The sequence below is a fragment of the Falco punctatus genome (assembly GCF_963210335.1).
Source record: "Falco punctatus genome assembly, chromosome: 4".
In the NCBI taxonomy this organism is placed as follows: domain Eukaryota; kingdom Metazoa; phylum Chordata; class Aves; order Falconiformes; family Falconidae; genus Falco; species Falco punctatus.
The window spans coordinates 29103413-29117520 of record NC_137583.1 but is presented as its reverse complement, the minus strand read 5'-3'; the positions used below and the strand labels follow the sequence as shown (position 1 = coordinate 29117520).

Genomic DNA, 14108 nt, shown 5'->3' with positions numbered 1-14108 from the left:
GAGAACCTTGGGATGCCTGGGCAGGGAAGACAAGGTCTGGGAGAAAAATAACAGCCATGTTGGCTTAAAGTTAAGACACTGATAAAGCTAGTGACTTCCTTGTTAATTATTAATAGGGCAAGGGGCCTGAATGAATTCTTTCCAAACCAATGCCAGAAAAGGTAGTAAACAGAGAAAGCACTGAAATCTGAGTCTAACGCTGCTGCCTCCAAAGAGCAGAAAGAGAGTGTCCTCAAAATTCAAGACCTGGACTTCTCAAAACAGCCTAGAGAAAAGCAGTGAGGTTATGAGCATAGGAATACAAGATTTCACTACTCATTAACATTCAAAAGCAGAAACAAAGATGCTTGGTTCACATCTCTTAAGCAGGACCACACTGTCATCATGAAAAGGCAGTTCCAGCTCAGATTCTCTTCACTTAGTCCCAGGATAGATAATTCAGTGGGTTTTATGTTACGAGAGGAAAGAAAGTGTTGACCAAGATGCTAAAGCTTAAGTGAAACAAAATAATGTTAAAGCCAATTTTCCACATATAGGTGAAACAAAATCCACCTTTTTACCTGGGGACACACCTTCCCAACCCCAGCGCCAACCAAATGAACTTCCACAGCCTTAGAAAGAATGAGCTTTCAAACAGTTCTGGTCCCATTTGGATTGGTATGTAACTAGATCATTAGAAGAATCATTCTGCATTTATATCTGCTTAGAATCTGCCAATACAGTCCTGATTTCTATACTGGCACACAGATCTGCTTCTGTGAACCATAACGACCTTTTCTAGGAGTTGTTTTGCGTTATAGATATGCAACCCTCTGCACTAAACAGGCATTTCAGGAAACACCAGGCCTCCCACTGGTATGCAAAAACCACCAGGATCTGATAATAAAATTACCACCTCAGGGCTTTGAGGGACCATTATAATAGACAAGGCTTGTTTTGGGAACCTCACTGCTTGAACTCCTTACTTCCAGGTGAAGCCATTGCTGAATACAGCACAACAGGAGGAAGAAATGTAACTGAAGGAACTGACTGGATGTGAGAAGCATCATGGCACACTCGGGAGCTCTCAGTCCACACAAAAGAGCAGAGGAGCAGCCAGTCACCCTCAGCCCGGAGAGGAATGACCTCCCCATGCAACTGCAGGCCGAGTGTTATCAATAGGATGGCTAAAGGTTTAGCATTCATTTAGTCAGGGTATTGGCTTCCTCAAATGACTCATAAGAGGCTCCTTTTCAGAATATGGAATGAATAAATAGCATATGGGGATGATGCATGAGAATCACAGACAGCCTGACTGTATCTTAAATAAAGTTAAGCCCTTCAAAACCAGAGGAGACTGAAAGGCCTCATGATTAAAGCAAAGGAGCTGTTGTCACAACTCCCAGGTTCTGTTCCTGTCAACCACTGATGCTCAGCATGATCTACAGCAAGTCAGGGTGGCATCTTTTTAAAATGCAAACTGTTCTTTAAGGATCTATGTATGTACAAACAGATTTTTTGATGCTTAACTTTAAAAAGCTATGGCCTGAGTCATGAAGATTCAGATCAACTATAACAATAGGTATGATAAAGGAATCTTAATAAACTCTGCAGAAGAGGCAAAATCTTGCATTTTTTGCAAATGGAAGTTTGCTGCAGTAAGAGGCAGGAGCTGTAGCAGCTTTCCATAGGACAAACACTGGATTTCTGCCTCTTCATGAGGAACAAAATAACTTGTTGAACGCTGAGGAGTGCCTGGCCCAAACGATGAAATCAAAGATGGACCTACTGAGCCAGATCCTGGATACAATAGAGCTGACTGAGTGCCAGCAAGTGGATGCTGCAGGATTAACTCAGTGATTAGAAATGTGACTTAGAAGGGCTGGAGACCTCCTTGGCTAAAACTGAGAAGGAAAAGCAGGTATGAAGCATGACAGAAGGGGTTTTTTTTACTTCATCATTCAGAGAAATAAATCCTGACAACCATTACTGCTCCTCCAGTCAGAGCACCCTTTGGGATGCTCAGAGTCACTCAGCTGATCTCCCCTACAGTTTCTTATATTGTCTTCCAGCATCTCATATAACCTGGGATGGATTCAATTCTACACTTTACCCTCTACCCCATAGCAATAGTCATTTACACCATGGTTTCTAGGGATTCCTCTACATAAAGACATTTGCATCTCCTCTACATTCTTCATTAATTATACCCACTTCTACAGGGCAATGCTGGTCAGCCTGTACTTATAAAGTGCCCCTCTTCACAGCCATGTAACTCCTTTCCACCTAGCCTTGGGGAACGCTTCTTCCTCTCCTGCACCTGAACTGTTTTTTATTTAATGTAACTGGAGAAGTTTTAAATTGGTATTGTAGGAGCCATGTGGCTGTCTGCTGCTTCTTCTGAAGTCAGTGTTAACATCCACAGGATGTTAAACTCACAGATGCCTCATATGTCTCAGAATTTATTAACTGAATCTCAGATTCCTTCTAAAGAAATACAAGTTTCCAGTGACATTTTGTCCCAATGCCGCTAACGGCTTGTGTGATCTACAAAACCTGTGTGATGTTCTTTTTCCTGTCTCCAGGCATTAGACCACAGAGTTCGAACTCTGACTTCAGATCCCTCTGCTCAGAATGACTCGGTCACTAAATTCCAAAAGAAGAGGGCTTTGGAGGAAGTTCATCAGGCAGAAATAAGTGCTCCATTTTTCTTTACTCTCTCTCCCATTCTTCTTCTCCCAGTCTGGGGAAAGGAAAAAACAACATTGTCTGCTTGCTTAAATACTGTGAGACTACAGTGTGCTGCACAAACAGGAAGGGGGACGTGTTTTTCTAGGTATTAAGTCATGGCAGCACAGTGAAGTGTTGCCAATTTGTGCCACTGCCTGAAAGAACTATGTGAATCGCTGAGGGCGAGCAGGATTCTTCTGTAAGAGTCAATGCTGGACTGAGTTCCTGTGAGCCTATTGAAAATGCACACACGAAGTGCACGCTGCTTTCAGGAAGCACCTCAGATGAATCTATTCTTTGGGTTTTCAGTCTGTTGCCCGGGCAAGGTAGTTAGTTTCTCACCCAACTCAGTGCACTAGTCTTGATCTCTCCCTTCCTAGAACACCGCAAGGTGACAAGAACAAGGTGAACCACCTGACCAAGAACAACAGCAAACCTACCACTCAGATGAATGAGGTGAGGTGCAGTTGCTATGGTCTATATTTTAGATGGTGCTCTCTGGTCTTTGTTTTTGACATTTTGGGCCCTTCTGCTAAACACCAGCTACATGTTTGTTACAAACTTGTTTTTCACAGCTTTGTTCAACTAGCTGGAGGACAACTGGGAACAAGAAAAGAGGATCCATGGCAAGGTGAAAAAGGCTCATCATAAAAGCACGGTGACCTCAAACTGACAACTGCTAATCTCAGTGAGATGACATGAGCGAAACTTGGAAGATGTTCTAAGGAAGTAAGTGTCAATTGTAACAGAATTTCCCAGGGTAGAGGATCCTACTGGGTGCAGTTGCGCTATATCATAGCTCTGACAGCATTAGCTGCACCTGAAAAGTCCCTTGATCATAAAGGTACTGGGAAAATCCACAGTTACACCGTGATCTCTGCAGTATTAACCCAATGACAAACAGAGGTACAGTTCAGTAGTTCAGGCAAGCAGAATCAGAAATACAGGATTTTGTTTCCTAAGTCTTGCTCTGACTCACCGTCTAATATTTGTAATTCATCTTCCACACTCACCCACATATAAAATGTGTATAATCACTGGGAACTTATGAGACTTAAATGATTCATGTTTATGTAAGGCCTTATGATCCTCAGATAAAAACTGTTCTAGAAATGCAAAATATTATCACAAATTAGAACTTTATTTTAGTGTTTCTATTGACTGCTTTAGTGATGGGTCTGCCAGCACTTCTCTGACAAAACTCCCCTTAGAAATTAACTTCCTGGAATACAAATATCCAACTCCATATTATCCAAACCACTAATTTACCTAGTTAAAGAGCTAAGTAGCTAAGGCAATGTGCACAATCATTAATAAATACTGGCAAGCTTTGCTAATTCAAATTCTAACACAGCACTCCACAGGGAGTACCAGATACTCCTTCGGAGCAAGGCCGCTGGGACGCTCAAGTCACAGAAGAAAAACCAAGTGCTGGTGGTGTTAGTCCTTCAGAGCTGCAAATGGAGACTCAGCTTCCTGTGGTGCTTGTGCCTTTATTCTCAGACTAATTAATGATGGGGTAAGGAGAAGCTTCAACAAAGGAAAAAGGGACTTATGTGCCCTGCCAGTCCCACTAAGGAGACAGGACCTCAACCCACTTTCAACAAAGATTAACCTGTTCACTACAGAGTAGAAACACTTATTTGGCTCAATTAATTTGCTGGAACATCCTACCTTTTTTTACCCCACAGCAGCTTGCTTACACAGCTTTGTCTTTTCGGTAAGGCTGAGTTGGCATAAAAGATTAATGCAGGCCTTTTAAACCTACCCTGTTAAAATGGAGTCTGGAGCCTATTACTCTTACAAGTCTTAAATAACAGAACCAGCTGAGATCTAGCATTTATTTTTCCCCAGGTAGATTTTGACTTCTTTTTTTCTATAGCAGATTCTGACTACTTCTTGATGAGCTTCTAAAACTCCTCAGCTTGAAAACATTTGCCTTTTTAGCTTCCAGTGAATCAATAGTTCAGCCAGCTCTGAGATCCAACCTGTCTTATGTATTATCCGCTCACTCTAAGCTCAACTTCCTTTGAAGTCTGGGGAACTGTATGCTCACCGCAGATCTCCTGCCACGCTGCTATGGCCAGAAGAAAGCTGGAGGGACATCCTCTTCTGCTTGCAAGCAGCCAGCAGAGATGGCTGATAGACCTTTTCATCCACATTAATGCCAAAGGCTCCTGCAAGGTACTCTCCTCCTCACTATGGAAGGAAAGTTGGTAAATAAAACCAGGAATCAGGCCACAGCTCACTGGATGCACAGTGTTACCATTCTGAATTCAAACATTTCTTTCATTCAATGTATTTTAGTACCTAAATATTTAACTAAAACCTCAGTGTTTCAACAGAAGCTTGACCCACAAACCTAAAATGCAGCTATTTCATGAACAAGCCTCTATTTCCTTCAAGTAACCAAATCAGCTTGATTATATTCCTGAAGGCCAAATTCTAACATGATACAGGAAGTGAAATATGCTGCAGATAACATCAGTTGTCTATTGAGACACCTGGCCAGGTCTTTCCTGGTTCCAGTTGAGGTACTGGGGAACATCAACTGCTTTTTTGGCTCAGTATTCCCAGCTGTAGATCATTCCCAGGAAAGAAAAATCCAGTAGAGCTGACAAATATATAGAAAAGAGAGCAAAGAAATTAGGATTATTGTTTGTATTTCCAAAATTTCTTTCCCATCTCTTGCTTATAGACACTGCTGTTCTGGTGTGCACCCTCCAGGCCCATATATTGTAGTTGGAAGATGACCTGGAAGCTGAACGTGCTTTAAGAACACAGGTAACAGTATCTAAGGAGTAAAAAACTCCTCAGAGGAGTGATTACACCTCTGAAAAGACCTGACGACATTAAACTACTAATTCAAAATGAAAATTCCTCATGAAAGAGTAATAAGATGGACAACATACTTGAACTCTAGTTTTAGCCTATGCAAACTCACTGTTATAAACGGCACATGCTAGTCCTTTCACAGAAACCTCTGAAGCAGGCAGTTACTGACGGGGCAGTGTCCTCCACAAAGCAGAGCAGCAGGTCAGGGAAAATGGGCATTTCTCTGTCCTGTGCTTCAGCTATCAAATAACTCCACCCACTTTTAATAGTTCTGTAGTGGTGGATGGATCTACTCTAATAAATCTTAAGTAAATTGCCAGGATGTAGTTGTTAAATATATAATCAGATTCATTAACATGGAAAAGCCTGAAGAGAACTTAAGTCCCCAAAAGGTTATATTTTAACAGAATGCTCTGAACACATTCTAATGACTAATACAAATTAATAGCAACAATAATAAGTAACATTTCCATCTCAATTCACTTTAGAAATGCAAGCTAATTAATTCTCAACCATACCAGGAGATAGGTCAGTGCTGTTCAACACCTTGCACAGGTGGGAAAACAAAAGGTAAAGGAACTTGTCCAGTGACAGAAAAAGCAGCAATGTCAGTTAAAGCAGAGCATAGTATTTGGGAATTCCTGTTCCCTCTACCTCACACTTGCTATCATTGTTTCCAAAATGGTTATGCTTCTAAATATACCTAGGCTCTTTGGCACAGAATAAGAATTTCTTCTCCTCTTTCCCACTAGGTGGAGAAACAAGGAAGATTGCCTGGAAGAAGCTGGTGTTGCAACAACCACTCAGGTCAGACACCTTCCCAGCATCTGAGCATCTTATCTCTCCTCAGAGAATGAGAGACATCAATGGGACTCTCCAAAGGAGAAGCATCTTCAGCAGCTTCTCTGAGCTTGTAAGCGGGCCAGATCCTGCAGACCTCACCCAACCCTCCTCTCACAACGCGGTCCTTGGAAGGGGCAAAGCACCAAGGCTCCATGAATTTCACCGTGAGCTTTGTCATTCCAATAGAGCTGGAGTGTAAGGGTATCAGAGATTCATTAGAAAGTTGCTACTTCAGAACCACACTGTAAAAAGAGGCGGCAGAACTGTTAGGTGCATTTTATATTGTTTTGCAAGGAAAAATAGATGGCCTGCAGTTCAGAGAATTACTCTGAGCTTTAGCAAGGAGGCATAGAGATGGTTAATCTCTCTGGAAAATACCAGCCACTGACTTTCTATCAAAGATGGGATTTGTCCCAAATAAAGAGACTACTACAGCTAAATAAAAGGCTTCCAGAAGCCTTTCTTATAAAGCATCCCTGAGGGCCTTACTGAGACTCCAGGGCTGCCAGATCCCAGCTGACAACACATACTTGGCCCCTTCTCAGATCTAACAGCGGAAGCTGGGCTGCTGAAACTGCTCCTTGAGCTGGGGGAGGCAGCCCTGCAGAGCAAGGCCATGGGCTCTACGCTGTGCAGGAAGCACACAGTTGCCATGGCTGAGATAACAGAGCTCATGGAGAAGCCCCAGAGTGAAAGCAAAGCTAGAGATGGACAAATACATCACAAAAGCAGAGATGGACAACCTCAGTGCAAGCATGGAGTCTCTGCAGAAATACAGGGTGAGACACCAGCAAGGAATTCCTCAACAAAATACCAATGCAGCCACAGGTGCAGCCATCAGTGCTAGGCAGCATGCAGCCTTCTGCAGGCGAGCTATATACTCCAGATATAGTATATAGATACCAGAAAACAGCTGTTTGCAGGTGGTGCTGAACGCTGCCTGTCCTGGCTGATGGAGTGGGCATCCCCCTCACTAAAGATCAGGGCACTCTGCACTCCCCCTGGCTATTACAGTCATCTCATTGTAATTACAACCAACTGGAACAAACTGAGTTTGCAAGAAAGGGAGGATATTTTAGCCTTTCAAGCCTTACTCAGCATTGTATGGGTGACTTATCTCTTACAGCTGAACTCAGATGCTCATGTTCACAAGCTGGAAGATAACCTGTCTGAAGCCAATGCCCAGCTGGCTGAGGTGGAGAAGAGCCAAGCTGAAATTAATTCCATCAGGCTCCAAGGTAAATTCCTTGACAGCTTTGTGCAATGTTACCTCCCTCTGATCCTCCTCTTGCCTACATTTCATCCAGCTCTGGAAGCACTGCCCTGTCTCCTCTAGCAAATCTGCCCTGCACTTCTAGCCTCCTCTTTCTCTCCAGCCAGATTGAATTACTTCCTCTCCTGCTTCTTCATGCAGTTTTCTCACAGCTGAAAACAGCCAAGGGAGCTGGGAGCAGAGGAATCTCAGAGCAAGCTTAACCAGATTGTCCACATAAAGTGTTCTTTCCCCTTGCAGGCAGATGACTTCAAGAGGCAGCTGGATGAAGCGTCAAAGGTACTGGGGAACATCAACTGCTTACAGAGGTTGTTGCTGTCATGGGACATGCAGTGCCTGCTCTTTTGCATGCTGTCCACTTCAGAGTAACAAATCTTTTGTGTTAGCTCTCACAAAGGAAAACTTTCTCATCCAAATTAATCTCTGGGCTTGTTACCAGCTGATCTTGGAGGTGGTGTGGTGGGCATGAGCCTTGTATGGATACGAAAATAAGTTATTTCCCATGAGTCAGCAGCAAAGAACAGAACACACCTCTTGGTTCTCAGTCCACTGCCCATTCAGGGGATCACACAGCAGTTTATTTGCACAGATCACACAAGTCTGGCTCAAAATATACCGGTATTTCAGATCTCTGCCTGACACCTGCATCTTGGAAATTTCTGCTTGTCTCCAAAGAGTAATTCCAGTACTGCACCTGTATATCAAAAGTCTGGCAAGAATCCTCTCTGTGTTCAGAACAATCATGAAATGGGTTTACTGTCATAATTCTTTTGAAACACTGTTTGAGAGAAAACAGTGATGATGACAAGCCAAGTTCTGTTTTCACTTGTATGAGCTCAATTCAATTCACCGCAGTACAGCAAAAAACAGGTATGGGGAACAGAAACTTGGCTCCTGACCAGGAAGATATTTTGAAGCCTGAGATGCTTCTAGCTGGTACAGAACGGAGTTGTTCAAGTGGAGCACTCCAGTTCTGGGAGTGAGGTCAGTGTATTCATCCTTCCAATACAACAGACGCATAGTAATGGCTGTGCTATCTCTAGTCCTGCACTGCTGCTGTAGTGAGCCTGGCCAACACCAAGCATGATTTGGATGTGATGAAAGAGTAGTTGAAGGAAGAGGAGGAGAGCAAAGCCGAACTGCAGCACCTGGTCTCTAAACTCAATATTGAAGTCGCAGTCTGGAGGACTAAATACAGGATGCCATTGAAAGAACCAGAGCTGGAAGAAACCAAGTGAGCACGGAGCTTTCTGGGATGGGACTTTCAGCAGTGTCATTATTTAGTTTGGGTCCCGAGTCACAGCTTATAGATGCGACCTGTCAGGACTCAGTTTGGCAAGACAGAGAGAAAGTGAAGGGCTCCAGTCAAGAGGAAGAAAATAACACTTGCAATAATAAGCAGTAACTATTGAGACCTAACACTTGCACCCTGACAACAGAAAACCAACACCAAAAGGCTTGAGTTTGGATAGCCTTTCTTTATTCCAACAAGGACTTTACTCTTCCAGCAGCTCTACAAAAGCCACTAGCATTTTCTAAGAATAAAGCGAGCATCAAACCAGATTAAACCTCTTAGAATCCAGTCGTTGAGATCTGGTATTACAGGCTCGAAGGTGACCCAGTCTTTGTAAGCAGTCTCTCTAACACAGCAAACAAAGGTGCTTTCACATAACAGCAACAAAAGCCAAGGCATCTGGAGGGTGTCAGTATGTGCCTGAACAAATTGAGACAAACAGAATAAGCTACTACATCTCCATATGACTTTGTAGAGACCCAAAGATATTCACAAGGGAGGGAGTCTACTTCGCCGTTAGACAACATCCTACCTGAATGGAAGGTGGAAATGTCTATCACCAGGTAACAATCCAGTAATACAGACCTGAGCTGCAGCCCAGTGTGCCGTATCTACCAGTGGGGGGAAGAACCAGCCATATCCTAATAATGGTTTTACAATCCCTCTTCTGAGACTGCTGCCAGGATTTCACCTTTTCATTGGTGAAAACAGTGATGGTGGTCTAGGAGATGAGGGCTGCTGATTCCTACCACTCCTCACTCTATGAACTACTCACCAGGATATTTCTGCCCTCCTTCCCTCAGGACAAAGTTCTGTGAGGCTTCAAAAAGCAGAGAAGACAGCCATATCAGTCCAAGCCTAGGTTTCCAGTACAGAGAAAACTAAGCAGAGGCTTCAGAACAAAACAGAAAAAAAAAAAAGTGGAGGACTTCACTGTTGACCTTGAGAAGGCAAGAAATGCAGCCATTTAAGAGTGCATCCAGCTCAAGCCTGACCAGCAAGATCTAAGAGCTGGTACTGGAAGCCCTGGCAGTCTTTCTGTTAACTCAGGTCAGCTTTGGACTGGTTCCTTATTTCTGAATATTTTAAGATGTCTCTATTATAAACGTCAAGTAATCTGTATGGCCATGAAAAGCAAGGCTAAGATTTATCACATCAAGAGAAAACCCAGATGAGAGCCGCAGCTAATTCCTAGGAGCACACAGCATGCTTCTCGTAAGCTCATTAGCTGACTTCCAGAAACAAGAGTACAGCTAAAGCAAAAGCCCTCCTTTACTGCAAGGCAAGGTATTCATCTTCTTTTTAAGGTTAATGATATCCTGCTTTGAACTTTTTGGTGTTACAGTACCAGTGGGCTGGCCACTAGTTATTAACTACCATACTCAAAGCAGTTCTAAACAACATGTAGTTTAAACACTAGCAACGAACATTCCTTCATTAAATTAGTACTTCTACTCTTGCTAGTGTTCGTGTAAGAGCATGAATAGTAGTGCAACTGTTGGACATTTGAATAAAAATGTTACTTAAAATAGGCACAAAGGCTGCTCCAAATCCACTGAAGTCCTTGGGTATCTGCCAATGACTGCAGTCAGCTTTAGAACAGGTCTCAAGAGCCGAAAATCCCACATACAGCATTACATTACTGAACTGAAAAAATCTGTTTTACCATCACTTTCTTTAATGAAGCAGTTCTTTATTCTATGGTTCCTGTGGTGTGCTTGTCACCATGGTATCTGAATGCATGTGTGGATCATAAGGATATGTAGAATATTTGTGATTAAAAGATCCTAGGAAAGAAAAATGTACCTTTATTCTTTCCTTTCTTGACAAGCAGTTAAACACAGTCTAAAATAGTCTGAATAACATCTTGTTTGTAACCGAATTGTCTTTGAAATAGAAAGAGTCACACTAATCAACCCAGGCAATTACTAACAGCACATCTGCACAAGGAATATGTGAAGTGGAAAACATTTGCTCCACAGCAGCATCATTATAACCACAGGAGCAAGGAAGACTATCACACTGATGGGAACTGGGTGATCTTGTTAAATTCCTAATGGTGAGGAAAGAAAGCCTTGTAAACATTTTAATCATCTATTCAGAGTGACCAAGAGAAACTCTGCCAGTCATTAGAGTGGCTGCCAATTTAACTGTGACTAGCTGGCAGGACATGCAGAGAAGTGAAGTGTAAAGGAAACTTGTGTCCAGTGAATGCTTGGCTTTATCTTTCCAGGCCAACGTTGCTTGTGCTGCCCTGGCCAAGAAGCAGAGAGCCTTTAATAAGATGCTAGCAGAATGGCAACAAAAAATGCAAAAAGCTACAGGAGGAAGTGGATAGTTCCCAGAAGAAATGTACACAATTGAAAATTTTGAGCTTAAGACAGCCTATAAAGAATCCTCGGAGCACTTGGAATCTGTGAAGAAGAAGAACAAGGCCCTTCAGGGTAAGTACTGGTTTGATGTTAAACAGCTCTGCAAATCATAAGCCCCTTGATTCCTACTGAATGATCTCTTGTAGTGTCTTCCAGTACCAATTCCACCTTTCTTATTTCTAGCAGTGCTATCACTCTCTGGGGATGTGCATGTGATGCACTTAAAGTTACAGGTTAGCTTCTGCACTCACACACATGACACCCCTCTCAGATTACCCGATTGTAACTAGCACCTGTATACTGCTTCCAGGGAACCAACTCTGGGGTAACATTCAGGGTTGAGGTCCTTTCTGAACCCTCAAAATGTGATCACAATAGCAGCATAGTTGTACTCGCTGTTACACTAGGAGGCCATCACTCCAGGTTGGGCCACATATCACCACTGGAGCTCCACATAAGGGGATAAGGGACTGGTTACGGCATTAGGCTTAAATAAGACACAGGCTGCAGTCCCAGTTCTGGCTGTCAGCATTCTCTCTAATTCGGAGCAATGCACTTAGGGGACTATTAACAATGGCCAGCTTTACCCTGGGAAGATGACCTTCCCTTTAACCTTTAGCAGGGAGGATTAGGCATCTCCAGGAGTCAGTTCAGAGCAAGTCAGTTAAACTCCTGCTCAGTGTCTCCCTCTTTGCATCGCTTCTCCCTCCCTGGCTGTACAGGGAGAACAGCTGCCTTTGCTTCTTTTTTTTTTTTTTAAACTACTTCTGTAAATTGCAAAAATCGATCTCTTACAAGAGGCTGGAAGACGACACTATAAATATTTAGAAGATGCTACAATCTGCTGCCCTTGTGGCCAACAGAAAACAGTGATGGACTCTCTGGCACAGACCCAGTGTTTACTGGGCTATTCTCCCCCAGCCCTTTGCTCTGGCCTACATGCGCTGGCAGAGCGCCCCATTCTGCCATAGAGAGATGGTGTGGTGTCCTGTTTTCATTTTGTAAGAGCAAGCATCAGAAAGAGGGAGAGGGGAAGGCTGCATAAAAACTGAAAAAAAATTCTCTTGATTTAGCGGGCTTCATTCTTCCACCTCCATGAACACATGCAGCTAGCAGCGCTCGTTCAGAAATCCAGGATAATATCTTGCAAGGAAAGAAAAGGGCAGCTGATACAAAGCGACTGGAACCATTTAATGCCATTTCCATTCAAAGAATCTGTCCGATGCACTTGGTAAAGTTCATAGTCCTGAAATAAACCTATCATATGAAATATCCGTTTTCTTCCCTAGAGGAAATTAAGGATCTAATCAATCAGCTCGGGGAGGGAGGGAAGAGCATTCATGAGCTGCAAAAGATAGAGACTGGAGATTAAGAAAGATGAACTGCACATGGCACTGGAGGAGGCGAAGTCTTTCCCACAGGTACCAGTGCTACAGATATGAGAGCTGCATGCCAGCCTGGTGCCTGCTGCCCACATTCCATCAGATGGATTTTGCATGTATAACCCCAGAAAAGGGCATTATTCATCCTGTTGCACCTTTCCTTGCAGGCTGGAGAAAATAAACTGATATACATTCAGCTCGAAGTGGCTCAGGTTAAAGCTGACATCAACAGGAGAACATGAGAAGGAAGAATTTGAAACAGTGATGATATAGCATTAAGCCACAGGCAAAGGCTGCAGCATGGAGGTTTTAAGTTAGATACTAGGAAAGTTTTATAATCATTAAGGGGAATTACTCCTCAGGCCAGATTGTCTGGAGGTTACAGTCTCCATTATTGGAAGTTAAGTGCAGTCTGGTCACACATTATCTAGTGGGACTGATTTAGCAGGAGGCAATCCAGATTTTAGGCAGTAGATTTTTAAGATGACCTCTAGAAAGCTCTCCAGCCCTAGATTTCAAAAGAAGGTATTAATGAATGGCTTGGTGCCAAATCCTGGTGTATCAGTTTTAAACAAGTTTGAAAAGTTAATGTATTTTTATTACTTGGTGGGCAATAATTTGATAGAAAGGCTGGATCAGACTCAACATAACAGAATGCTGTACCATATGCTTCGCTGGACTCCACAGAAATAATCACCAGCATGCAATTGAGTCTCTGCGGGTGAGTCTGGAGACTGAAGCAAAAGGGAGTGATGAAGCTCTCAGGCTCAAGGAGATGGACACTGACCTGACCAGCCTGGAAATGCAGCTGGATTGTGCCAACAGGAACAACAGTGAACTTGTCATGACACTGAATAAACTGCAACAGCAGGTCAATGTAAACCGGGAAGTGTGGAAGCAGGTCCCTGGATGGAAAAGCACACCAGTTCTATTTTATAGCTTAAGCAGCAAAGCAGTAGGCTATGTACTCTTTAAACAGACACCTTAGACAAATTGAGAATTCACATTCAAAAGCCCTGGTTCTCCCACTCAACACCAATTTCAATCTGCAGTCGTTCCAACAAACCTTATACAAGACAAGCATTACTATCAGCTTTTGTCAAACTAGAAACCCAAAGAATTATTCATAGGTAATTAAAACAAAAAAGTTCTCCCTTTAAGAGAAATTGTAATTGCTGTTTGAACAGGATAGCCAAGAAATGGACTAGAAACTGAGATGTAAAACTAGAGCTTCCTTTGGCTCTTCATTTCTAAAATTAAACTAAGTAAATTAGTAAAAGGCTAGTCTCTTTGTTGGAATAAAGTGATACAACTGCTGCCAAAAATCTAATTTTAGCACCTTAAAGAGTAACAACAAAGATTCTCTCTATACACATGTATAAATACACACACACTCAAAC

General features: G+C 42.8%; 1 protein-coding gene across 1 annotated transcript in view; it reads left to right on the top strand.

Annotated features, from left to right (window-relative positions):
* The window catches only part of MYH16 (myosin heavy chain 16), a 35841-nt gene that overhangs the window by 14181 nt on the left and 7552 nt on the right, over positions 1–14108 (top strand). The window contains 19 exon segments of the mRNA XM_080387001.1: positions 1837–1840; positions 1844–1900; positions 2565–2815; positions 6397–6551; positions 6933–7231; positions 7280–7722; positions 7802–7853; positions 7901–7939; positions 8704–8766; positions 8770–8894; positions 9266–9287; positions 11188–11259; positions 11261–11297; positions 11300–11398; positions 12616–12682; positions 12684–12747; positions 12876–12943; positions 12945–12969; positions 13394–13690. Coding sequence (XP_080243127.1) covers positions 1837–1840; positions 1844–1900; positions 2565–2815; positions 6397–6551; positions 6933–7231; positions 7280–7722; positions 7802–7853; positions 7901–7939; positions 8704–8766; positions 8770–8894; positions 9266–9287; positions 11188–11259; positions 11261–11297; positions 11300–11398; positions 12616–12682; positions 12684–12747; positions 12876–12943; positions 12945–12969; positions 13394–13690 — 2239 coding nt within the window.